The sequence below is a fragment of the Lycium ferocissimum genome, chromosome 8 (assembly GCF_029784015.1).
Source record: "Lycium ferocissimum isolate CSIRO_LF1 chromosome 8, AGI_CSIRO_Lferr_CH_V1, whole genome shotgun sequence".
In the NCBI taxonomy this organism is placed as follows: domain Eukaryota; kingdom Viridiplantae; phylum Streptophyta; class Magnoliopsida; order Solanales; family Solanaceae; genus Lycium; species Lycium ferocissimum.
In genome coordinates, this window is record NC_081349.1 from 30188568 (window position 1) to 30214034 (window position 25467).

A 25467-nucleotide genomic window follows, 5' to 3' on the forward strand; every position below is an offset into this window, starting at 1 on the left:
TATATTTTAAGTGATTAACTTATTTATGTAATAGGCACTTAAAAACACCCGCAAAACCTTTTCTCTCTCTAAATTTGAGTGAGCCTAGTATTTGTAATAAGAACACTTTATCATGTGCCATGGAAAAATCAGCTTAATCACAATAGTGATAAATTTGTAGATATTTAAATCAAGTTGTCTAAACAAAATTCGTCCGAGATTTTCTTATCGGCAAATTTATAATCCACCTTCATAAAAACTAGATAAACAACCATATTTTGTGAGTTCCCTATTCCTTTGTGAGAGTATAGTAAAACTACTGGAGTCTGGATACTCCCAAAATGAAATATCATACCCAACTTTTGACTTGCATTATTGCAAGAGGCTGATTTTACAACATGAACCTATAACGTTATGATCATACAACATTAACTCTCATTGCTGCACATATAAAACAAAATTAATGATCACTCAGCACTTCGAAAAGCCCATTCACCCGACTTAAAAGAGTATGATCAATGTAAATCAATCAAATTTTAATTTTGTTCTGTCCATCTCAAATTTTCTAATATTTCACTTGCTTGTACCAAAATTTAGTTACCTGATTATCCTAAGTCCTAACTAGTGGAACTCTAGTGTTCTTGGTTCAATAGCAATTACAAAGTCCCAAATCGGAGAAAATTTTTGAAGAAGAAGAAGAAGAATACACCTCGATAAGCCAAGGACCCCCTTCAAGATTCTTGATATGGGAAAGAGCGTGAATAAGTACCTTTAAATGTTGTGAATACTAAATACACGGGGTTAATACAACCTATAGAATGAATTTTGTGAGGTTGTTCTCTCGATATTTTGTGTAGTATTGTACTCTCTTTAATCAAGTGGATTGTTCATTTCTGCCTATGCATGTAGGTCAATTGGCTGAACCATAATAAATTTTTATCTCTTTTTGTATTTTTTTTGTTTTTTTGTTTTGTTTTTTGTAGTCCGATTTATCATCTTTCGAGGTTGCTTTGGTAGCGTCCTCATGATATCTAGTTATTTTGATACTAACAAATATTTAGAGCCAATGGGCATCTTTCTCGGTCCCCTTATTGTATATTTTGTGAACAGTTTTCTCAGCTTCACAGAATTGATCTCCAAATGATAAATGCTCCAAAATGTATCAATGTTCAAGCACTCCAAGTTAGGACAATCAAAAAGTACTTTTTCCTTTACATCCGTCAACTTCAAGCTTAGCTGTGAATTACAACGCATTCGATAATTTCATTAAGGACTCATGTAGACATAAGCGAGAGTCAATTGCACGATAGAATTATGAGACCGAATAAGAAGTATAAGAACAATATTACCAAAAAAAACTTCTCATCTTTCCAATCCTTTCTTTGACAACACTATTCTATATCATATTAGTCTGCTAGTAACTAAGAGCAAATTTCAAGCCAAAATTATAATGACGACGAGTACATGGATGAGTCAAACTTCTTACAGAGGACAAAGTTAGACATTTTCGCAAGTACAAAGGCAGGACTCTTTTCCTAAAATAAATATATTTAATCTGCGGCAATCAACCTCCAATCCAGACACAGTAATGTTTTAACCATTATTCCAGTGTCTGCTATTAGTAGAATGGTCATCATATTCCGGAAACTTTTTAGTGATTTATAGTGTTTGATAAAAAAACAAAAATTTAACAACTCAATTGAAATGTACCAAAGTTCAAGACAGTTAGAAATTTTGTTATACTACCAGAATACAGACATTTGCTTTCACTGTTAAAAAGTAAATCTGAAAATGGATATACACCTAAAGGACATCAATTGAAAAATAGGCATGAGATCATTGCAGTTATCAGTATGCATATGAATTCAGTACAGAAAGCCAAAAATTTGACTCACATTGTAAATGATTTCTATAGCGTCTGATCAAAGCCAATATTTAACAAACTGACTTCTAAGAAAGCTAGAACTTTTGTTAGCAAGTCAGTTGACAAGCTCCAGAATACAGACCTTGCTTTAACTGTTTAAACTCATACACCTAAGAACATCTACTAGTATAAACAAGGCATGAAATACTAAGTGATTTCTTTCTATTTGCTTAAGTTTTGAGTGGATACAGTTAACCGGTACATGTACTGATGGAAAGTAACAGGTGCCCGTTGAAATAGTCGAGGCGAGCAGGCTGACCCGGACACCACTTTTCTTTATAAAAATAAAAGAAAGGGGAAACTACAAATAAGGAATGAGATGTTTGCATGATTTATCAGTATTTAAATTAATTCAGTACCCAAAACCAAAAATATGACTCACATTATAATGCCACATGCCTCAGAAATGAAACCCTGTCCACCTTTTAAAACTCTGGAATTCATTTCCTTGAGACACTGCCATACCAATCCCAGTTCTTCCATTGTTCCCAATCCCTCTATAATATAATCTCCATTCATGATCTTCATCACCATCCATCTGAACAAGATATGGTGATCCCACCCCTTCACTATCCCACCTCTCTTCTTCACATTTCTTCAACACTGGATTTTCTTGAACTCTTCTCCATCCCTTTAATCCATCTGAAGATATCGCCATCCCAATACTTCTGTTCCCATTTGCATCCACACCTTCATAAACCATCAAATATTTCCCATCTTTTCGATTTCGTACAACGTGTGGATTCAACACTCCTAGTTCATCAAAAGCACCAATTCCTCCTCCTCCTATGATCTTCCCTAATTTTAACCATTTCATTCCATCTCTTGACCTTGCTAAGCCAATCGCAAAGTTCCCTTTTTCGACATCATATGAATGGTAATACATTCTTAAATCACCATTACTATGAAAAACTACCTTTGGTGAGGCTATGAACAAAGAATCCCATTCACCATCTAAACCAACATCAAATAAAGCACCAGAATGATGTTCTCCTTCAATTCTTGCCCAATGTCTACCATCTTGGCTCATTGCTAATCCAGGCAAGGACTTAAAAAACTTTCCATTTTCACCCTCACATTGCATTCTTTCTGGATTTTCTAAACTGAAATCTAAAGAACTGTCTAAAAATTCAATCTTTTCAGAACCAAAACCAGTATAGTAAAGCCAATAGACAGAACTATTTGCTCTTACTTTAGCACTTGACATAATCACTACCTCACATGGCCTAATACTTTGTGTATCAAAACCCCACCAATTATCACCACAATTCATCACTAATCCCACATCATCACTCAATTTAGCTGCCATTTCACCCCTTTCCCAGTGGACCCCATTGCTAGAAACAGCCAAACCAATTGACTCTTTACCACCATTAGACCTCCCATGGTACCACATATACCATCTCTCTTCCTCATCACTAAGGTACCTGTTAAAGATTAATTCAAAGTTAAAACAGGAAATCCAAATTGTTTAGAATATGATATTTGTTAGTTTATTTAATTCATATCAAAATATGATTTTTAGTCGTATTCATATAGGAATAGACTTTCTTACCTTTTTTTTTTTTAGTTAAAGTGGTTTTGCACTGTCATAAATAAGGTGCTTCTGCCTATTTTCTTGAAATGGAGAAAGAGAGAAAATTGTACTCCCTCCTCTCCATTTTAGTTGTCCCAATTAGTAAAAGTAGGTAGTTCAAAATAGTTGTCATTTTAAAAAATTAAGATATAATTAATTATTAATTTTCATTTTTATTCTTACTCAATGAATGTGGAGAGATTAATGCAGGGAAAAAGAGCAGTATTAAATTGAGATAAAAAAAATTAAATAAGGATAATTTAGTCAAATTACACATTTAGTTACTATTTTGACATACAAATAAAAACATGACAAGTAAAATGGACATGGGGAGTAGCAATCATTAAGAATTTATGAGACATTATTCCTTGAGTACCTTTTCACCACAGGTGAACCAATTTCAGAGCTGTCCCAAGAATCTTTTTGTCCCAAATCAAACACTAAACCCCTTGAAAATGAGGAAATTGAGGAGGATAGAGCTTGATTTGAAGTGGGTTGTGGTTGGATATTTGAACTAGGTTCATTTAACAAGTCTTCATCTGCTGCATTTTCTTGATTTGCATTTGGCTTTGCACTAGACTTAGCTAGAAATAGTCCAACATTTTTGCTTCTGAGTAGTTGAAATTTTGGTTTAGACTGAAACCATGTGGGGGCTGTAAAAATTGTTAGTTTGGTAATTCTTGTTGTATGAATGGGAGATGTAATGGAGTTTATGGCTTTGACAACAGCCATTGATGATTGTAGTTTAGTTGTAGAGAAAAGAGTAGTAACAGAGTATATATTATAAAGAGAGAAAAACGAACGGTCAGGAACAAACTGAAAGTACCATTCAGTATTTAACACGTCTCCAAACAATCATAAGAATGCAATCTAAAACCTTTATATTTGAATTTATCAAATCATTTAACTATGACACTTGTTAATTTTGATTAATCAATATGTATTTAATATATATAAAAAAAAAAACTAAAGGAACGCAAATTTTCAATGTGTATTACCTCTTTGTTTATACTTTACGTATAGCTTTATTAATAAAAATGTAAATTTGAGCTATTTGAACTTTAGCGTAAAACACTTTAAAAATTATATATGTAAATATAATATTATGATATACTCAATTTAACAATTTTGAACTTTTGGATACAAAGAAAGATATATGTCATGTATTTATTAATTTGAAGTAAATTATTCGAATAAAATTTTCCCATTGTCTAGAGTGGCTATTGTCATAGCCAACTGTCAAAGTGCCACAGCCGAAAGTGAAAAATGAAAACCAAAAGATATGTAAAGGTTCAAGCTTGATACATTGCAAGAGGTAAAAAAGATGAGGGCAAACTTCTGGTGAACATATAAAGTGAAAAAGAATGATCTTTCAAGTTCAAGTTAGAAGATTTCCATTGCCTTCTTTGCTACTCAAGTCTCAAGGAAGGTATCTTTACCCAAATATTTATTGGTTAAAATTTATCTGCATTCGTTATTTATACTAAATCAATAAATATATAACATGTATATGCATATAGATTTTTAACACTTAATCGTGGTTAATTAATATGTATTTTTATCTTATTAAATTAATTAACTATAATAAATTTATATAATTTGATATAAATACCCGAGACAGATAAATATTTACAAACTTTCACCGTATGATTAACGGTTACAGTTCACAACACCATTTACATTCCAAAACAAAATTTAAAAATAAAAAGAGATTTGAGGAAGCTAATCATTTTTTTTCAAGTGTAGTCACTGCCAATAAAGTTTTAACACATTCAATTTAGATGGATTGAGTTAAGAATATATTTGTAGATGAATTTAATTAATGATTTTGCTAGTCCGTGACATAATTAATTTGCTGGTATTGTAGACAAGTTTTGAATTTGTCTGTGTACGTAGTATATTATTAAAAAGCGGATAACACTCCATTTTAACACCATTGTGTCACGAACATTATGTTATTTTAATGACAAAACTTTAAAAAGTGGATAATTTAGAGATTTGAGGAAGCTAATCATTTTTTTTCAAGTGTAGTCACTGCCAATAAAGTTTTAACACATTCAATTTAGATTGATTTTTAATCATTAAAATATATTTTTAGATGAATTTAATTAATGATTTCCGATGCTAGTCCGTGACATAATTAATTTTAATCATTAAAAAATTAATTTTAACAAAAACTTTAAATAGATTTTGAAGCTGAACCAATGGAACTTTTGAATTTGTTTGTGTACGTAGTCTATTACGTGGTTTATTTGGAAAGCGGATAACACTTCGCATTTTAATGTTGATACATGAGATTCTTCCTTTATTGTGTCACGAACATTATGTTATTTTAATGAGCATGATGAACTTGTAAACTGTAGTGGATAATTTAGGTCGAGATATTATATCTGATGCTAGGATGGATCTAATATTTTATCAATTTAGTATTATTTAGTGATACATGTGTTAGCAAGGATGTGGACAAGTATCTGATATTGTTTCATTCCACTGAGATGAGGTAAATGCATGAAAGGATAGAAAAAGCTACCTTGAGTACACTGTGATAGGTAAATGCATTTAGTATAAAGTTAATAAAAAGGCTCCTTTGATTTAACGAGATTCAAAAATATGTCAGACTTCTTCTTGTCAGCTATGCGCATAGCTGAAGTATTTCCTGTGCCAAGTGTCATAAGTCCTCTAATTTGTGAAGGGGGATTACTGTTGTTAGTGAAGAATTATGTAACTGCGAGATTATGACTCGGGGAAGCAAGCTTTTCTACGACCTGGTTGAACTCCCTGTAGTTATTGTGTGGCTAATTTCAAAGGTGTTTGATTGAGCTTATTGACGTGATCCACTAGCAACTTAGGTCACCTTCTGCAATAATGTTGTTGTAACCATTCTACTTGTGCCAAGTAATAGCTTAAACTAAAGTAATTGAGTGTGACATTGACAAAAATCTTATAAATAACACAATTCATTTCATTCTCACAATTGTCCTTCTCTCTCTCTTTTTTCTTCCCTTTTCTGAGTCCCTATTGTTATTAAGTGTGAAAAGGTAAATAGTTGGAAGAAAAAGGTTGTGAAAAATAAAATGTAAAATGTCAAAAACCTCTGCTTATCTTTAGGGCTGGGCGTTCGGTTTTTCGGTTCGGTATTTCAAACTTCGATTCGATTTTTTGAAAGTGGACACCAAACACCGAACCAAATTAGTTCGGTTCGATTTTTCTAATTCGTTTTATTTTTTGGCATGGGCCTGAAATGGGTTATTTTCTGCTTGTAAAATAGACTTTCATTTTAATTAAAAATGAGCTATTTTATGTTTTTTAATTCAAAATGGGCTATTTCAATTCCCCGGAATTCAATTTTCACATGAACTTAATAGGCATTTATAGAAAACTGAAATACAAAACTGTAACCAACCCAATAAAACAAGACATTTATAGCAACCAAAATTCCTAATAAAAGAAGCATCATAGTAAAAGCAGTACCTTAGTGAATATATCTTAGTCATATTCATTGACAACCTTATTCAAACACACAGCCTATTGTACTGGACAGCCATATTCTTTCTCTAGTATAAACAAAGGTTGCAAAATGAGAGAATGGATGATATATGAATATTTTTCTGCTCCTCCTTATGATAGAAACTTAACAAATGCATCACGCTTTTTGATAGGTAATGGACGTATAACAAAAGCATAACATGTGACAAATGATTATGTCAAACTCCTAAAGATAGTAATTATTTCAGTATGAACTCAACATAGGCAATTTCTTTAATAACTCCAGGAAATTTCTTTAGTAACTCTTTGGTTAAACCGAAATACAGAACAACCGATGACCCGGAACCGAACACCGAGTTTATTATAAAACAAAAAAATTATAACCGAACCAAAAAACCGAAACCGAACAATCGAATTAATTCGATTCGATCCGATTGTTTGGTGTTTATGCCCAGCCCTACTTATCTTTGATAGTGCATACAAAATAGTCCTTTAAGTCTCAACGGAGTAGTTTTGGCTCTTTGAGTTTGATAAAAAGATGAACATTTTTTTTTTTGTCTCCGTCAAATATTTATCAAACTTTGATTGTTATATTTAACTAGAACCGTGATAAAAAATTAAACCAGAAACACTAGAAATCTTTATCAAAATTTCAAAGAATCGCAACATAAAAAACTACACCAAACAAAAAAATAAACTAAAAATAATAAAATTACATCTTAAAAAATTGCACCAGACCCTTGAAACAGACGAAAAATAACATAAGTCATAAAAATTTATTACTTTCAAATGTAAGTTCCTGTTATATTCTATTACTGCATTTCAATTTACATTTAACAATCAAAATTCGATAAATATCCGATGCTGATTAGCTTTTTTTTTTAATTTTAAAAGACAAATTTAAAGAATCAAAAACCGCTATAGGAGACTATTTTGAACCTAATGTGAGAGATTAGGGATCATGTTTGTTATTGACGCAAAGTCAATTTTAATTTCACCCAAAAGAACAATAAAAGTCAAATTCAATTCACTTTCCTTTCCATTTTCTTTCTCCACAAACCTCACATCTCTCTATTGCCGGAACCTATTGAACCGGCAACGGTCCACCTAACAAAAAAAAAAAAACCGTCTCAAAAACCGGTTACCGGAGAAGAGAGGGCCCAAACCGGATCAGCCCTCTCAAATCTCCGATCAAAAAAAAAAAAAAAACCCTAAATTCATATGCAAAATTGCTATTCATTTTATCATATGGTTCATATATTCCCAATTTTTGATGCGCCGATCCAATGCCCGTAAATTAAATAATAATAATCCTATTACTACTACTTCTAATACAATGGATTCGGCCAAATTTCAATATCGACCCAACAGATCTTCAAATCGAAGCCCTAATCGAAACAATTCTAAATCGAACAGAAACATCATATGTTACACTTCTATAGTGTTTGTTATCGCTTTCATATGTTACGTTTTCGTGTTTTCGAGTAAAATTAGGTTTTCTGTGGTTAAGAAATATGGGATTGTGATTGATGGAGGAAGTACAGGTACGAGGATTCATGTGTTTGAGTACGAGGTAAGGGATGGTGGTGTACCTGTGTTTGATTTTGGGGATAAAGGTTTGGTTTCAATGAGGGTGAATCCCGGGTTATCCAGTTATGAATTGGACCCGGAAATGGCTAGTGAATCGGTGATCAAGTTGGTTGAATTTGGGAAGAAAAAGGTACCTAAGGAATATTGGAGTGAAACTGAGATTAGGTTAATGGCTACTGCTGGAATGAGGTTGTTGGATTTGGATGTTCAGGAGAAGATTCTAGAAGTTTGTCGAGGGGTACTTAGGGATTCGGGTTTTAAGTTTAAGGATGATTGGGCTTCTGTTATTTCAGGTACAAGTGATGTATTAAGTTGTTTATACAATGTAGTGTATTTTGCATTTTTTATGATCAAGTCGATTTGAATGTTCGTTTTTTTAAGTTACAGTTGACAATTTTAATTGGTATTTTGGTATGAGGTTTGACACATTATTTTTATCTTTGTGGTGTAGTTATGTATACTCTGCCTATATGATTTTGTAAAAACATATCACAGTTACCGCCTACGATAGTAGGGGATTTACCTTCTGGGTCAAGCTCGTTGCACGGGGCTTGCCTAGTGCGGGTTACCTCTCCTATGTGGCCTGTGCACACCCAAAGGTAGCGGCTGCGGATTCCCTTGTCATAAAGAAAAAAAACATATCACAGTTAAAAGAGGAAAGTTGTGGGTAGGTTGAAGGCCAGGGTAAAAAAGTTTAATTGCTACAACAACAACTGTGCTTTAATCCCAAACAAGTTGGGGTCGGCTATATGAGTCCTCAATCCTCACTGATCATGTTAATCCATTTAAATTTATCTCATGCCAATATTATGCAAATACAAATGAAAAAGTTTGTCTACTATTTTTTTTATTTTTATTTTAAAAAAAATATGTTTAACTACTATATGGAGTGCTGAACTAGAGTGGAATGTATGCAGACGATTCATATAGCAGACCCGGTCATATTTTGATTTAAACTACTTTGTTGAGCTGTATATACTTATATAAGTCTGTTTGTTCTGAACTAAAAATATGTCCAATCCTTTGGAGATTGAAGCAAAATGGTAGCAGTACGTTGAGTTCAAAATTTTGTGTGTGATAATACTGTTTCTCAGAAAGCTATGTTAATTATGCTGAAGCAGTGATAGATCTCATAAAATCCTTTTAAGATAGTAGGGTACGCTTCTGGCGCTTTGTAAATACTTTTGACAGCATCTTCTTGGTGCTACATTTATAATCTTACCATTTCTCCGGGATAAAAAATGTTTCATGTTTTTCTGCATTTGATTTTGTGTTGATTCATGTTGCCAGCCACTACCCATTTTCTTTATATTAGACTTCATTAGTTGCTCATTTCATCATATTTTATTGATTGTAGGATCTGATGAGGGTTTATATGCCTGGGTTATTGCTAATTATGCCCTTGGAACTCTTGGTAGTGATCCTTTGCAAACAACTGGAATAATTGAACTTGGTGGTGCATCTGCCCAGGTTGATCTCATCATTTTGAAAATTCAATTTATTACTATCTTGGGAGTGTTTCGGCTTATTCAATTCCTGGTGCTCTTGTTATCTGAAATGGATCGGGCCCGTCTTATGGTTTCTCTGCATTTAAAATTATTTTTATCAGTTTGCGTGATGCAACTCCATGATGGTATGAGAGTATGATATGTTACTATAATCGTTGCTGTATAATCTATTCAGGTGACTTTTGTTTCTAATGAGCCTATGCCCCAAGAATATTCTCGTACGATTAAATTCAGAAACTTTACCTACAAGATCTACAGTCACAGCTTGCTTCAATTTGGTCAGGTAACTTTTGTTTCTTTTAGTCAGCTTTTTATCATGATCACTGCAAATCATTTTATTCTATAACCCTAGGTATCATTGGTGAGTACATGATCAAATAAGTGACTGTATTCTGCACTATGAGCTAAATGTTGTGAAATTGGGAGCTGTTAATTCAAAGTTATTAGGAACACCGCCCACCCCAACTGGACCTGATTATTTCTCGGTCATTAGAAAAACATTAATGAGAGAACCAAGATTTCACGGCAGAATTAGTCAGCACAAGATAATATGATAACACTGAATTTGATCTTCTCGTCATATGCATTTTGAAGTTGTATTGCATGGGTATTCTGACTTGGTATTAATTGTCCTCATGCCCTTTTTAATATCTATGAAACATCTATAGCTATATGTTAAGATTTCATTGCTTGTGATGTTTTGCAGAACGTAGCATTTGACTTACTCTTGGAGTCCCTTGTTGCGAGGGGCCAAGATCAAGGTAATGTTAGAATCTCCTTTCCTTTATTACATGAACTTCAACTACTTCATGGTTTGATAGTATTTGATTCTCTTGTTACATCTTAGACATCTTTCTAACTCTCACGGGATGAAAACATAGATATTCGGTTTAAGATTGAGAGCTTCTGATAGCGGTTCTTTTGATTTCTTTTTGAACCTTTTAATTTTTATTTTGTGTTTGGGGCGTTGGTTCATACTGAGGACATGACCTTAGATAGGAGGGTATGGAGGACTCATATTAGGGTAGAAGGCTAGTAGGTAGTCGCGTTTATCCTTTCTTACGAGTAGTTGTATTGCTCTATAGTTTCTTGTCCCTTGATTTCTGCGAGTATCTGTTGGTTTATCATGGCTTATTTACTTTCATTGTTTTCATTTTCATAATTGCTTTGAATTGTTTGCCCGTATCTGACCTTTCCTATGCTTTTTCTTGAGCCGAGGGTCTTCCGGAAACAGCCTCCCTACCTAAGGTAGGGGTAAGGTCTGCATACACTCTACCCTCCCCAGACCCCACGTTGTGGGATTCACTGGGTATGTTGTTGTTGTTGGCGTTGGTTCATTATGTTTGTCCATTATTGTAAATAATTTAGTGAAATTTGCTGTATGCTCGAGCTTTTTACTCCTTTAAACTCCCAAATTAAATATGCTGTTTCCTCATAAAAAGCATATAAATAAAAGGAAAAAAAAAACAAAGGAATTGGGAAAACTAAGGCAAATGATATACGCCTTTTGTATTTAATTTTTTCGTCATTCTGAAGTGATTTCTTACGCTATTCAAGCGACGTTTTTGAGGAACACCAAAGTTAGCATGGCTTTAGTTGCTATCCTGCTTCCAACGTGGACTGATGCATCAGTTCTGTGTTTTTTTTTTTTTTTTTTTTTTTTGGGGTTAAATAAGGCATCAGTTCTCATGGTTCTGCAAGTCAAAATATTAATGTTCACAAATTTGTTTTCTGTTTCCATCAATGCAGCTGCTCAAAGTGTTAAGCTGATGGATCCTTGTTCTCCTAGAGGATATACACACAATATAAGGTCATTGAAGCTCTCCCCCAGTAGTTTTGCGGATAAGAATGCAGGACTGTATCCCAGCGGTAACTTCTCAGAGTGCAGGTCTGCCTCACTATCACTGTTGCAGAAAGGCAGAGGTTTGCTTTTCCTTTTACCTGTAAAAGAAAATATGCAATGTTAATTGTGTACTTAATTCTAGTCGGGAGTTTCTTTCAGTTGAAACCACTGAATGAAGCTCTTCTTCTTGCATAATGCAGAGAGTTGCCCTTATAAAAGCTGCTACATTGGGTCAACTTTTATGCCAAAGCTCCAGGGAAATTTTTTGGCTACGGAAAATTTTTTCCACACTTCCAAGGTGCGCATTCATATTGTGACTATACCTATGTGTTGATAGAAGTCAGTATTCTGTTGTGTTACTTATGGCTTGAGATCTTGCTTTTGATGTGCTAAAAATGTTTCTTTTTGTAATTTTTCCTCCCAAATCTTTCTGAACAGTTTTTTGGTTTGCCACAAAAAGCTTTTCTTTCTGATCTTATGGCTGCTGGAAAAAGTTTTTGCGAAGAGGACTGGTCAAGGTTGAAAAGCAAGTACCACTCCCTTCAAGAGGAGGATTTGCATCGTTATTGCTTCTCTTCAGCGTATATATTGGCATTACTTCATGATAGTCTTGGAATTGCTTTGGATGATGATAGGTACTTACAGAGTTTGATTTCCTTTTTCTTTAGTTTCCTTTTCGATACTTGTTGCTATGTGCTTGACATAAAAAGAAAGAGGAAACATACTGCCGTCTGCTCTTCACATTTTTAGCTTTCCAAGTTTTAAAAATGGAGTCATGGTTAAGTATCTTATGCTCGAGGTTCGTCTCTCCTTTCTTCTTTCATAAAGGTAATAGTAGTTAGAATTTACTGAAAAACACGAGATGAGAAGAAAAAAGTAGGAGTCAACAGAAAGGAGAGAAATAAAGAAGAAAGCAATATTGTTACCATTCTCACAAAAAAAAAAAAAAAAAAAAAAAAAAAAAAAGAAAAGAAGAAGAAGAAAGCAAAAAGGAAATGAAATTCCGGTAAAGCGTAAAATTTATACATTTTACTTCCAAATTTCTTCGAAGAAAAGCATAGAATTTGTAAAATATTTGACTATCCCACCTAATTCAAGTATGTGTTTGAGCAGGATTGGATATGCTAATCAAGTTGAAAATATTCCACTTGATTGGGCATTGGGAGCATTCATCTTGCAGAGCACGGCTGAGCTGGACAAAGAGCATTCTGGGTGGTTTGCAAATATGTTCAGTGAGGACTCTCTTATTTTGCTTCTCTTCTTTGCCTTTTTCATTTTGGTGATGTTCACAGCATGGTATGTGTCAAAGTGGAGAAAGCCACAATTGAAGACTATATATGATCTAGAGAAAGGAAAGTACATAGTCACACGTATTGGTAGATGTTCATAGATTGTTTTATAGGAGCAGAAGCCATTTTCCTGCATCTGTGGATAAGGCACAAGGATCAAAGTGGATCAGCTGCCTCTGCCAAGAATCTCTGTGCACTTTGTTGCTTGGTACCCCGAGCAAGTGATGCTATACTTCGGCGTAAGTGAGATCGATCTTATGGGACGGTTGAAATGAGGTTGACACCCAATTCAAGAAGGCGTCTCTATTTATTGTTATGAAAAGCTTTACCAGAAAAGCTTCCGGTGAGAATGTTAGTCGGTATGATGAAGCAGATACTAGAATGTAGAAGATCTGGTCTCTTTTGGTTACTAGGATATTGTACCATTTACACAATAGTCATTACACGATTCGTTTACAAAGTAGTTCTCTTGAATTGCTTGTATTCCCTGGAGGGTGGTGTAGAACTAAAGATTTATGTTGGGTGGTAAATAATTTAAATCTGTTCAATTTAACAAGCATTGTGTGGGCAATGGAGCCAAGGTCTGTGGAACTTTGTGTCTAACGTTGGACTCTCAAATTGAGCACTCTCATTGGCCTTACTATTCATTATTTAGATGGTAGTAAAAAATATGCATTTTTACAAAGCTTGAGAATAAATTCATATACAATAAGTTTTATAAAGTTTTGAAACTGTAAACTGTTGTCAAAGAAAGTACTTAAATCATTTTCGGGATTTCTGTCTGTTTTGTAAAACTGTGTTTTCCATAAAACAAGTCGACACGGTTACTGTGTATCGCCCCAAAAGTTGTGTGACTGAAGAAACTTACTCACAAATGCTGAAGATGTGTTCTTATAAAGCTTTCATGTTTCGTTTGTTTTAGATTGTAAGGCTTACCAAGTGGAGTTATGGAGTATGTTTGGCCCATCAATAATTGTTCTCCTTAAAGTAAAATGATCGATATGTGACTTACTTGTTCATTACTCAGGGACAAAAATTAAAAGAAAAAACTGGATAGTTAATTTGGTACATATTTAGTCCTTTCAAAAATGAAAATTAATAAGATTCAGGTCAAATAAACTTCATTCTTGTTTGTAGGAGAACTTTAGTAATAACACTTATTACCACCAAAGGTTGAAATTGAGCTTTGGCAACAGAGTCGTCGTCAGGGAGTGTTTTACTTCTGAAGTGACACTTTTTATAGGCAGGATCAGTCGGGCTCAAACGGATATCGGATACTCCGTAAAAACCCACAAAAAAAAAAAAAAAAAAAAAAAAAAAGAGAAAACCGCAATTTGCCAACTTTGCCCCTTCCATCGATTAAATTCTAAAACCGTTGAAAAAAAAAAGCATTATTAAAAGAGGTTGAAAGTCATGGATCAGTAACTTCATTTAAAGCAGCAAAACCAAGGGAGACAAAAGGAGCCGTTGTAAACAAAAAATAGGCATATTAGGCTGTACTCATCCACATGGTATTTATAAAGAGCGTACATAGAAAGAGACCCCCAATTCCTAAGCCTAAACCATTTTATACGAACAAGACAACAACACAGACCACCATTATTCGGTGGTTCCTAATTAGCTTTGTTTTGTTAAAACCTAAGACACCCTTCTATTACTTTACCTTAATCTTTTTTTTATCTCCTTTCCTCATTTTCCCCAGGTACAATTGCTTTTTTGCTCTCTTTTTTTTCTTTTCTTTTAATTTATACTTTAATTTCTGCTAATTTTGAGAAATTCCTTGATCTCGCTGAGGTTAAATTTTATCTTTAGGGTTTGGTTTTGTTCACAATTTTTTTGGTATATTGGAAAGAAAGTAATTCAAATAGGGGGAAATGTTATAGAAGATTCATATAGCAGAATTGACAAGTAGTAGTTGTTGTGATTAAAGATCTTAACTTTATTGTGCATTTAAGAAAATCTTGAAATGCTGTGGGTGTTTTGATTTATGAATTTTGGAAGTGATTATTGGTGTAGGAATAGAATGGGAGATTGTTTGGTGGTGCACATGGATGGGCTTGAGGTTATGGATGGAAAGAACCCGCAAATGGTGGGACCCTCTTCTTCAATAGCTGTAGACGAGAAGGGGATGCTCGCGGAGGAGGAGGCGCCTCTAATTGGTAGAGGAGAGTGCAGGATTTGTCAAGAAGAAGATTCTTTGGACAAGTTGGAGAGTCCCTGTGCTTGCAGCGGAAGTCTAAAGGTGAAGTCTTTTTTTCTCACTTGATTTTTGTTGCAGCAGAATCGGATCATTTCTTGGTTATTTAGAAAAATTGTTTACAGGACAAAAGGAAATGTGGGGTTGGATTTTCTCTATTCTTTGTTTTCTTCATATTTGCCTTGAAATTGGAAGCTCATACTTGCATTTGAGTATCAACTCCTTGACACTGTTTAAATATTGATACTTGGTAAGTGGATCCAACTAGTTTTGCGTGATTGGATGTGCTAGATATTTAAACATCTTAACTTTTCGAGAGTAGCAGTTTTTGTTTCGCTAATTAATTTGAAAAACACCTTTTTCCCATATTAAAGCAGTATTTGTGTTTGCCCAATGTTTCAAAAGTGCTTTTCGGGAAAGATTACTTTTTTTTTTTGGCTTCTGAAGCAGCTTCTGATACTGCTCAAAAACACTTATTCTTTCTCCAAAAGCTTGGTCAAACACCTCAACTTTCCAAAATGAACATTTTCTGAAGAAAAATAACTACTTTAGGCTTCCCAGAAGCGTGGCCAAACATGCTAATAGTCATATCATATTCTACTTTCACTTCTGGAACTTTTTGATTCCGTGGCAGCACTTAATGAGATATAGCTGTAATATCCTTGCCACTGCTTTTCTTCTGTTGCAGTTGCTTTCTTTTGCTTTCTTTTTTATGCATCTTCATCCTCATCAAAGTTTTTTTCTGCTCACTATTTGATTTTATCTACTTAATCGTACTTTAATTGCATAGATGGTAGCACCTTTCTTCTCTGTCTCTCTACTGATTATTTTGGTGGAAAACATTTACTGCAGTACACACACCGAGCATGTGTTCAACACTGGTGCAATGAGAAGGGGGATATTACTTGTGAGATTTGCCATCAGGTATGTGTCAATCTCCCAGTTGGTTTCCATATTGTCTTGTGTATTAGAATATTGAATAGCCTTTACCCTTAGGAGCAGTTTGGTATTGAGATGAGTTTAGACGGTATATACAGTCCATTGAGATTAGATCATATGAGATAAAGTGTGGAGAATTAGTGGCCCGGAATGTCTGGCTTGCTGATTTTGCACGAGGCACATAGTACTTTAATGCGTCACAGTAGGGTGAATGGACAAGGATAAATTACTCGTACTCCTAGTTCAGAAATGACATCTCAGCACCCTAGGATATGACCCAGCAGTCAATGAGACTGCAATTTAAGACCGACCATAGTTCAAATCCTAGTAGAGACAAAAAAAAAAAGAAAAAAAAAGCTGTGTGATTTATTTCCATCTGTGCTAGTGGGTGTAGCGAGTATTAGGTGGATTAGTCAATTTGCGTGCAAGATGGCTTGGGCGCCACCATTTTAGAAAAAAGTTAGTGTGGCACTCACCTTTTCCTTCCCTTTAGTTTGAGGAATTACACAACCATTCAAGTTGCATAGTTAGATACTTAGATATCTTGTCACCTGCTTTCGGTGAATAACCTAAAAATGATCATTCAAGTTACTCCACCCTCTTGCTTAGCCCTATTCCATAGTGCTTTGACATTCAATATTTCTCTAAATAAATAGTATGGCTCGTGATGATTTCAGAGAACTCGAGAGACTGAGCTTGATTAATTTGAAATTCTTTCCTTTTGTATCAGCTCATGAGATGATTTCTTTTCTGATAAATTTCAATTTCAATTGCAATATGCAGCAATACCAGCCTGGTTATACTGTTCCTCCTCGAACTGTGGTTGAGGAGACAATTATTGATATTGGGTGAGTATAAGTTGGTTCATCTTTCATTTATTTTTGTACACTATCAATTTATAACCCACGATTAATGTGATGACCTCTTTGGTTGTGATGTTAGCTAGTCGGTGTGGAATTAGTCTTGAGGCTTGACCATGCGCCTTTACATTTTTTTTTTTTTGGTCATGGTGGTGTTTGTCCCCGCTTGCGCGCACATGTTGACTAATTCCACCGAGGTACCGGGTAATTTTGTCCACCAAGGCTTGGACAGATGGAAGAAATCACCTAGTGTTTTTTGACCTGGGATTTGAACTATAGAGACCTCGTGGTTTTCCCGCACTTCATTGACCATTGACCATTGACCACTAGGCCACACAAGGGTGCAAATCATGCACTTTTACTTTTTTTATAAAAAAACTAATTTTTTTAAGCCTTCTTATTTTGGTGCAGGGGAGGATGGCAAATCTCAGGTACTCCTTTGGATTTACATGATCCTCGCCTCTTGGCAATTGCAGAGGCTGAACGCCAACTTCTGGAAGCTGAATACGATGATTACAATTCTGCAAATGCAAGTGGTGCCGCATTCTGCCGATCCGCTGCTTTAATTGTAAGCACTTTTACTACTTATTTCCTAATATAATATTGTGAGCCTCTTTACCAAGCTTGTCATTGCTTCATAAAATGGTTCACCTTCAAGCAGTGGGTATATGCTCCTTAGTTGAATTTCAGTCAAAAGAATACACTAGTCCAATTCAGGGTTTTGTTTCTCTTAACTGAATTTCTAGGCAAGCAAGTGATAGGCAAGAGGAAAAATGTTTCTTTTCTCATTGTGCTTAGTTGCTTTTTTATTTCGGAGTTCAACTTTTCACATATTAATTGGTTTTGAAAATGAAATGTGAAGAGACACCAATCAAAATGCAGAGTGCAATAGCTTGTTCAAGCTTTATATACCTGAACCCCATTACTAAAACCTAAGCTTTCTTCAAGATATGGAAGATTGGCTGTCTCAATTCCTGGTGATCTATCTCGACTGGTCTCTCCTTTATGGTTATTGGGTGTCCACGATTAGGGACCATATCTTGTTTATTTCCTCCTTATCTTTCAGTCTATCCCTTCCCCTCTCAGTCTAATGACTGTCGGTCTTAAAAATGATGATTTTCATTGACAGTTGATGGCTCTTCTACTATTGCGCCATGCATTACCAATGACAGACACGGATGGAGACGATGAAGATCCAACTGCTTTCTTTTCGGTAAGTTGGCTACGCATACCTACATGGTTTACTATCTGTCTATTTCTCATTAAAAAGTTCTCTTCTTGATGGTGGATCTAATTGATTCGTATCTGCAGCTTTTCTTGCTTCGGGCAGTTGGCTTTCTTTTACCCTGCTACATCATGCTCTGGGCCATCAGCATTTTGCAGCAGCGTAGGCAAAGAGAGGTGGGTGTTAGTTTGGTTGCTAGTCGTAATATTTTCTGTAGATGAGTTTCCAACTTGATGAAACAATTTACTACTCCCTGTGTCCAACTTATGTGAAGGTGTTCGGAGTAAGAGGGTCAAAACACTTAATTTTGACCATGAATTTGGGTATAGATTCTTCAAATATTTTAAAATTTACATGCTTGAAAACTATATGAAAAGTACTATATGAATTCGGCTAATGATTTAGAATATTTTTAAGAAGTTTGAGAAAATTATAGTCAAAGAAATTTTGTTTGACTCCCCAAATAGTAACACCTTTGACATAAATTGGGACGGAGGGAGTAGTAAACTTCCAGCATCTATGAAATTGTTTCCAAGAAAGTGTGATGTACGTCTTTATTTAGTTATAACTAATCGAAAAACTCGAATTCATGGTTTGGTGGAGCAGGAAGCTGCAGCATTGGCAGCAACCCAATTTGCAGTTGTGTTACGCTCTGGACAGTCGAGAGGTGTACAGTTTACCATAGCATCAGCTGCACCAGCTACACCAGCAGCGCCTGCCTCAGTGGATCATGTTTAAACGATAAGAGGGTCGTCCTTGGTCTATTATTTTGAAGCTAAATGCTCTTATGCTAGATTTGTTTATCTGTATTCTGGACAATATTACCATCTCACCTTTACTCAAAAAATTAACGTCAGTAAGCTGTATATTAATCTTTTCATTTTATATCTATCTACGTATGGCATTTTTTATTAACCTTTCTTGCCCGTGAAGAATTGTCTTATTATTTTCTTCCTAAGATTACATACGTTCATAAAACATACGATAGTTTCATCTTGTTTTAATTAATTTTATATCAGTTGAAGTTACATTATTTTTGTCTACCACTTTCAGCTTACAAACTGTTGGTGCCTAGGCACATTTACTGTCGAATTAAGTTTCAAATTCATATTTTCATTTCCTAATAAGTAATTGCTTTTCATGCTGGTGCAACCAAAAGGTGGTATATGAGCATCAATATTTTCACTCCCCTGGCCTCAATACCTGTTTCAACATAAACTTGATAGAACTCATCTGTTTAGTGAAATGTTAATTTCTAAATCATTTCAAATCTGTACATCCACATTGTTTGAAAATTATTTTATTATTGCACATATAATTAAGGAATGATAAGTTAAATACTAAAGAATTGTTTGGCTTTAAAACGGGGAGATGCAGTACTGTAGTTGAGAGATGGCCCTTAATCCCTTATAGAAGAGATCAAATTCTAAAACATAAAAAGAGAGGTATATATTGCCAAAAAATGGAGAGAGAGATATGTTACAACATGTAGTACTAATTTGTTCCACAAAAGGGTAGTTTGTAATATTATATAAAGAGTATCATTTGAAATTGGTCTCATTACAAAAAAGCAAAGCTAAGGGACAAATTTACCCGTGTACTACCCGAAATTGAGCAACTTTGCCATCCGTTAGACTTTTAGTCTAATATTACCCTTGTTGTCAAATGAAAAGTTTTTGGTCTATTATTGGTTGCTGACTTAATTTCTTGTTTTGGTGATTGAGACCCTAGCGGCACATGGATCCATACCCATTTTACTACCTATTTATGTGGTTGACATCTTGATCACTGGCATAATCACTTAACTCTTGAGGATGCAGCTTCTACAGATTGAGGTTATTCCCCCCTAGAATGAGCCAGGTGGGATGAGGGAGTGGTCGAGACAAAAAGTGCCTCTTGTGCCCCCAGTAGGGAAAGCAGATAGAGAGAGCAGGTCTCCCTTATAGCCCTTTATAGATTTCTAGTCGGGAATAAAGCTGCGAGGGCACTTTGAAGCAAGTTGATCCTTGAAGACTAACCTCATAGCTCACTTAGATATATCAGTTTAAGCATTGAGAACAATCTCATTTTTTACCTTGATACCTAATGGAAATCTGATTGCAATTTTAACTATAGTCAAAACTTGAGAGGAAAGAATTTGGACGTGTGAAGTCCATCTGTTCCACGATGAAGCTCTAGTGATGACAAGGGCACAAGTTGATTTAATGTGTTGTAACGATAAGGGTATAAATGATCAAAAATCGTAGGGCAACATTGAACAATTTCAAATAGTACAAGGGCAAATTTAGACTATAGTACAAGGGCAAATTTAGACACTCTCTCTCTCTCCCTTGAAAAATATCAAACAAAAAAAGCAAATGCAATATCCTTACCACAATGAAGATAAATGCTAAATAAATTTGAAAGAAGGTCTTTGAAATCTTACCATATGATTTTCTACCGTTCTTATTACATAAAATGGCAAACGATTCCATATAAGTACTTAAAATTCGAAGTTGGTATTAATAAAGTGTATATGGCCAACGTCAATATCTTTGATAACAACAATCTTCTATTTAGATTTTTTGGATGATATTTCCTACCATCATCCTTATATTTTCATTACTCTTATCATCATTCCCTTTATCATATTCAATGAACGACGCAAAAGTGAATCCAACTATTACTACAAAAAATATTTGATGTATTAGAATGCAATTCTTCACGAGGATGATTAAAGTATAAAACACAAACAAAACTACTCCATCCGGTCCACTTTACTTGTCGTTCTTACTAAAAATAGATGATCCAAAATATTTATTATTTTAAAAAATCAAAATATAATTGAGTACATTCTTCCCATTTTGACCTTAGTAGTAATTATTTTTGGAAGTGATAAACATTGACTAATGCGCATAGAAAACCTAAGTGAAGAGATTAAAGAGAGAATATTTACTAAAAAGAATTTAACATTCTAAATGATTAAAGATTATTACAAGGGTATGATAGTCAAAACACATAATTTCTCAAGGGAAGTGTAAACCAAAAATGCAACAAGTAAAGTGGACCGGAGGGAGTAGCTTTTAACATAAATAACTCCTAACAAACTTAACTAATAGCACTATCAAATCCAGTAATCTTGTGGCTTACATTTTTTTTAAAGGTTTTGAGGGTTAGAAAGGAATGGTATTTCTTTAAGGATTGAGAATATAGAAAAGTTAGAAGAACATATATACTCGTGTATCCATGTTATAGGATCAATTTTATACAGCCAACTATGATCTTAAAGTAGAGCAAAGCATCTTCTTTAAACACTTATATTTTGGTAAACATTCTCTTTGCAGTGTCCCACTCTTGTCGTTCAAATTTAACCTTTAACAAAGATTGTATCTTTGAGCCCACTTATCTAAAGCTTGCTGTTTTCTAACATTAAATTATGTAGCTCAACACTTAAAATCATTGCCATGTTTTATGGGCTTGTCTTGCTTAGCAGATAAGGACTCTGTTCTGTTTGGTTGAATTTTTTGGAAGAATTAACCTAAATAGCAGTTCGCTTGATTGTTTAAACTAAAAATAGCAGGTAGATGTATAATATATGTATAATTGGTGTATTATGTATGCGTACCAATGGGAAAAAGTAAACAGTAAATCCGGCCAGCTATTTGTATAAAGATCCCCTTTTTTGTCTAAACTAATACCACAACAAAGATGAACCCAAAATTTTATGGTATTAAATTGTAATATGTATTCACTGCGCATATGTTACATTCACCTATTAATCAATCTTGGTTAGGGGCGAAGCTAGGGGGATACAAGTGGTTCATTCGAATCTCATTTGTAGGAAAATTACATTGTATATATAAGGTTAAAAATTAAGTATTTTTTATGTATATGTAATAAACGTTGAGTTCTCTTGACTTCTTCTATTTACTTCGTTAGAATTTGAATCTCTTTACTGAAAATTCGAACCTCGTAATTGATCTTGGTTATCTTAATTGAAAGTACTATCTCCATTGGAATATGGATCCAATCTTCTTGTCCAAAGCCAAGGGCATAGGACGAAATCATGAAAGCCCCTTCAAGATTCTCAAGGCAACGACAACTTTAAGACGAGTATTATCTAAAAAGTATGCCAACCTTAAGTTAGAAATGTGCAGCACAAGCAAATTAACAGGTCCCTCCGAGCACATAAATAAACCTTCTTTTATTATTACTCTTTATATTTCGTTTTATATGACTTAATTTGATCGCGCACGAAGATTAATAATACAAAGAATAATGGTGAATTTAGAATTAATTTTAATAGGTTCAACTTTTAAAATTTGATCGCGCACGAAGATTAAGAATACAAAGAATAATGGTGAATTTAGAACTAATTTTAATAGGTTCAACTTTTAAAATTTTCAGCATTAAACTCATTATAATGCTAAAATTATGGGTTCAAATATAATATGATCTGTTGAGATTTTAGGTTTTTACTTATATATCTATAATCGGTGTAGAAAGAATGAGTTAGATGAACTCGTAACCAGAAGACTATATCCGCCCATGACAAAGAAATATTTGAGGGAGTAAATTGCTCCTGATCGAAAGGTTTTGCATTCCTAGGTCTTGAACACAAGAACTTTGGCTAAAGGTGTGACGTGATGGTCAATAAAGTAGATTAAGAATCATAATGTTTTAGCTTCAAATCCAATGAGCGTAAAAATACAAGACGATTTATTTTCATGTATCTAGATCTTGATAGACAAAATTACTCGGTAACTATGAAAAATAGCAAATGCTCTATTAAAATAATCACATCCGCGCAAGCTGACCTGAACACCTTGCTGAGATATATTAGTACAACAAAAGGAAAAAGAATTTTCAATCATCTCATCACACCTTGCTGAACTATACTACAAAAGCTTTATCTACTATGACGAGACAAAAGGTAAAAGTGAGTAGAACACCAATGAAAGTTAAAAAACATGCTGTATTTATTTGTATTCCTTGGATGATTACAAGACACAATCCATTCTCCACAAATTCATAGAGCATCAGAACATGTACTTTAGAATGTTCCAACTTGGATGTGATTTACTAATCATCATCTCAGATTATACTAAAAATGAAAAGCTCCTAAGCCTAAAGTTAAATTACGAAAATACCCTTTAAAAATTGATTGACTCATTTGCCCTCCCCTAAATTCTTCATCAGTGTATGGAAAAGACAATTTATGAAGTTTTATCTCAAATTAGCCGAAGAGTTGTTGCATCAAAGATGGCCACATCAGCAACTATTCAGTATACAATTAATATGAGTCATCCGGTTTATTTTCTTATTTTTGTTTACAATTCTAACTTTTCACATTTCATCTTCTATACAACTTAGTAACTCGTTTCTTCATTAGCCAACCTCTTCGTTAATACAAAAAAAACTGTAGAATTTAAGAGTCCATTAACTAATCAAATGTAGGCTAATTCAATAAATATGTGAAAGAGAAGCTCAAAGAACACCAACCAAAAAAATTATATAAAGGCAAGAAATAGTTTTCATTTTCCTTAAGGGTGCCTTTTGGTTTAGCAGATATTTTTTAGTCTTTAATTTTCGTGAGTTGATATGATTCCGTTAAATAGATGTACGTTATTGTTGTTGACAAATGAGTATCACGGACTATAACATCATCACCTTATGCATGTAGACGTTTAAACTATCTTTATGTATAAATTCCTTTTTTGTCTTTATTTTTTGTATCTCTGAACATGATTTAGAGTATATATAAGTTATATGCATAGCAGGAGTGTTTTGTTTTTAGAAATTTAGAGTTATATGCACTGTAGGAGTGCTTTTATTAGTTATATGCATGTTTTTACCGGTGTTCGAGCATGTAATTATCTTTAAATTAAAGTATAGTATGTTTTTGGCTGAAAAAAGTACTCCTTAAGTTATATGCATAGTAGGAGTGATTTTTTAGAAATTTAGAGTTATATGCATAGTAGGAGTGCGTTTATTAGTTATATGTTAGTGGCGGAGCCAGGATTTTCATCTAGGGGTTCAAAAAAATGAAGAAGTAAATACACGGAGAAACTAAGGTGTTTCAACATCTACTATATATACATAAAAAAATAATTTTAACCTTGTATATACACTATAATTTTTCGCCGAGGGGTTTCGGATGAACCCCTGAAGCCTACCTAGCTCCGCCCCTGGTAGGGGTGTTCATTGTTCGGTTTGAGTCGATTTTTAGTTAAAACCAAAATCAAACCAAGCTAGTCGGTTTTAAAATTATTAGAACCAAACCAAACCAAATATAATAAACAACCATCAATTTGGTTGTAGTCAGATTTGATTCGATTTTTTATGAAACTTAATTATAATTTTCTCTTTTATTTTTTTCCTACAATTAGGAAAGAATTTTTCATCTTTTTCCAACTTATAATTCGTTATTACCCTTCTATTGTAGTGGCTATAATTTTCTTGGATTATGGAGAAAATGTTTTAGGACTTATAAGTATTAATCATGTGAATAAAGTTTATGAGAAATATAAAAAATGTTAGGTAAATTTCATTGTTGTTTCTTTGAATAAATGGTTTGGATTCATGGCTTTCTCTTAAGAAATTAGTTTAATTAAGGTGTAAGTTCATTAACCTATTAGAGATAAATAAAACTTTGATGAAGAAGTATACAAAGTATTTGAAACTATTTATAAAAACTACTAATATTGTATATATATAATTATAACAATTTGTATATAAAATTTATCGGTTTGGTTCGGTTTTTCCTTCGATTTTGTTTTAATAATACTAAACCAAACCAAATGTTATCTGTTTTTAAAAATTTAAAACCAAACACAAACAAATATCGGACTATTTAATCGGTTTGGTTTGGTTTTCGGTTTGGATAGTTATATGCATGTTTTTACATGTTTTCGAGTATGTAATTGTCTTTAAATTAAAGTATTGTCTGTTTTTTTGCTGAAAAAAGCACTTCCATACAATGTCGCTAAAGTAGCATTATAATTGCAAAATTTTCAAACTTCAGATTACGAGTTATTAATTTTTTCTAAGGAAAGTTTGGAATTATGTGCAG

The 25467-nt window shown here is 33.8% G+C and overlaps 3 protein-coding genes across 5 annotated transcripts; 2 read left to right on the top strand and 1 right to left on the bottom strand.

Moving 5' to 3' along the window:
* Positions 1-1927: 1927 nt before the first annotated feature.
* Positions 1928-4313, bottom strand: LOC132067946 (uncharacterized). The gene is made up of 2 exons (XM_059461369.1): positions 3856-4313; positions 1928-3330 (listed from the first exon to the last, which is right to left on the bottom strand). Exons 1-2 carry the CDS (start codon positions 4209-4211, stop codon positions 2304-2306), a joined length of 1383 nt encoding a protein of 460 aa, XP_059317352.1. The 5' UTR covers positions 4212-4313; the 3' UTR covers positions 1928-2303.
* Positions 4314-7933: 3620 nt separating this feature from the next.
* Positions 7934-13766, top strand: LOC132067947 (probable apyrase 6). 2 transcript variants are annotated; one of them, XM_059461371.1, is made up of 9 exons: positions 7934-8848; positions 9913-10025; positions 10239-10346; positions 10770-10824; positions 11813-11986; positions 12107-12204; positions 12345-12541; positions 13020-13138; positions 13309-13766. In XM_059461371.1, exons 1-9 carry the CDS (start codon positions 8239-8241, stop codon positions 13440-13442), a joined length of 1608 nt encoding a protein of 535 aa, XP_059317354.1. In that variant the 5' UTR covers positions 7934-8238; the 3' UTR covers positions 13443-13766. The 2 variants fall into 2 exon arrangements, with proteins under 2 accessions (XP_059317354.1, XP_059317353.1); XM_059461370.1 differs by having other exon boundaries at positions 7936-8848; positions 13020-13766.
* A 922-nt stretch (positions 13767-14688) lies between these two features.
* LOC132067948 (uncharacterized) lies at positions 14689-19374 on the top strand. Of its 2 annotated transcripts, none has more exons than XM_059461372.1 (8): positions 14689-14897; positions 15212-15437; positions 16245-16316; positions 17115-17179; positions 17603-17759; positions 18321-18404; positions 18503-18592; positions 19023-19374. In XM_059461372.1, the coding sequence occupies exons 1-8, from the start codon at positions 14704-14706 to the stop codon at positions 19152-19154; spliced, it is 1020 nt and encodes a 339-aa protein (XP_059317355.1). In that variant the 5' UTR covers positions 14689-14703; the 3' UTR covers positions 19155-19374. The 2 variants fall into 2 exon arrangements, with proteins under 2 accessions (XP_059317355.1, XP_059317356.1); XM_059461373.1 differs by having other exon boundaries at positions 14691-14706.
* The last annotated feature ends 6093 nt before the right edge of the window (positions 19375-25467 follow it).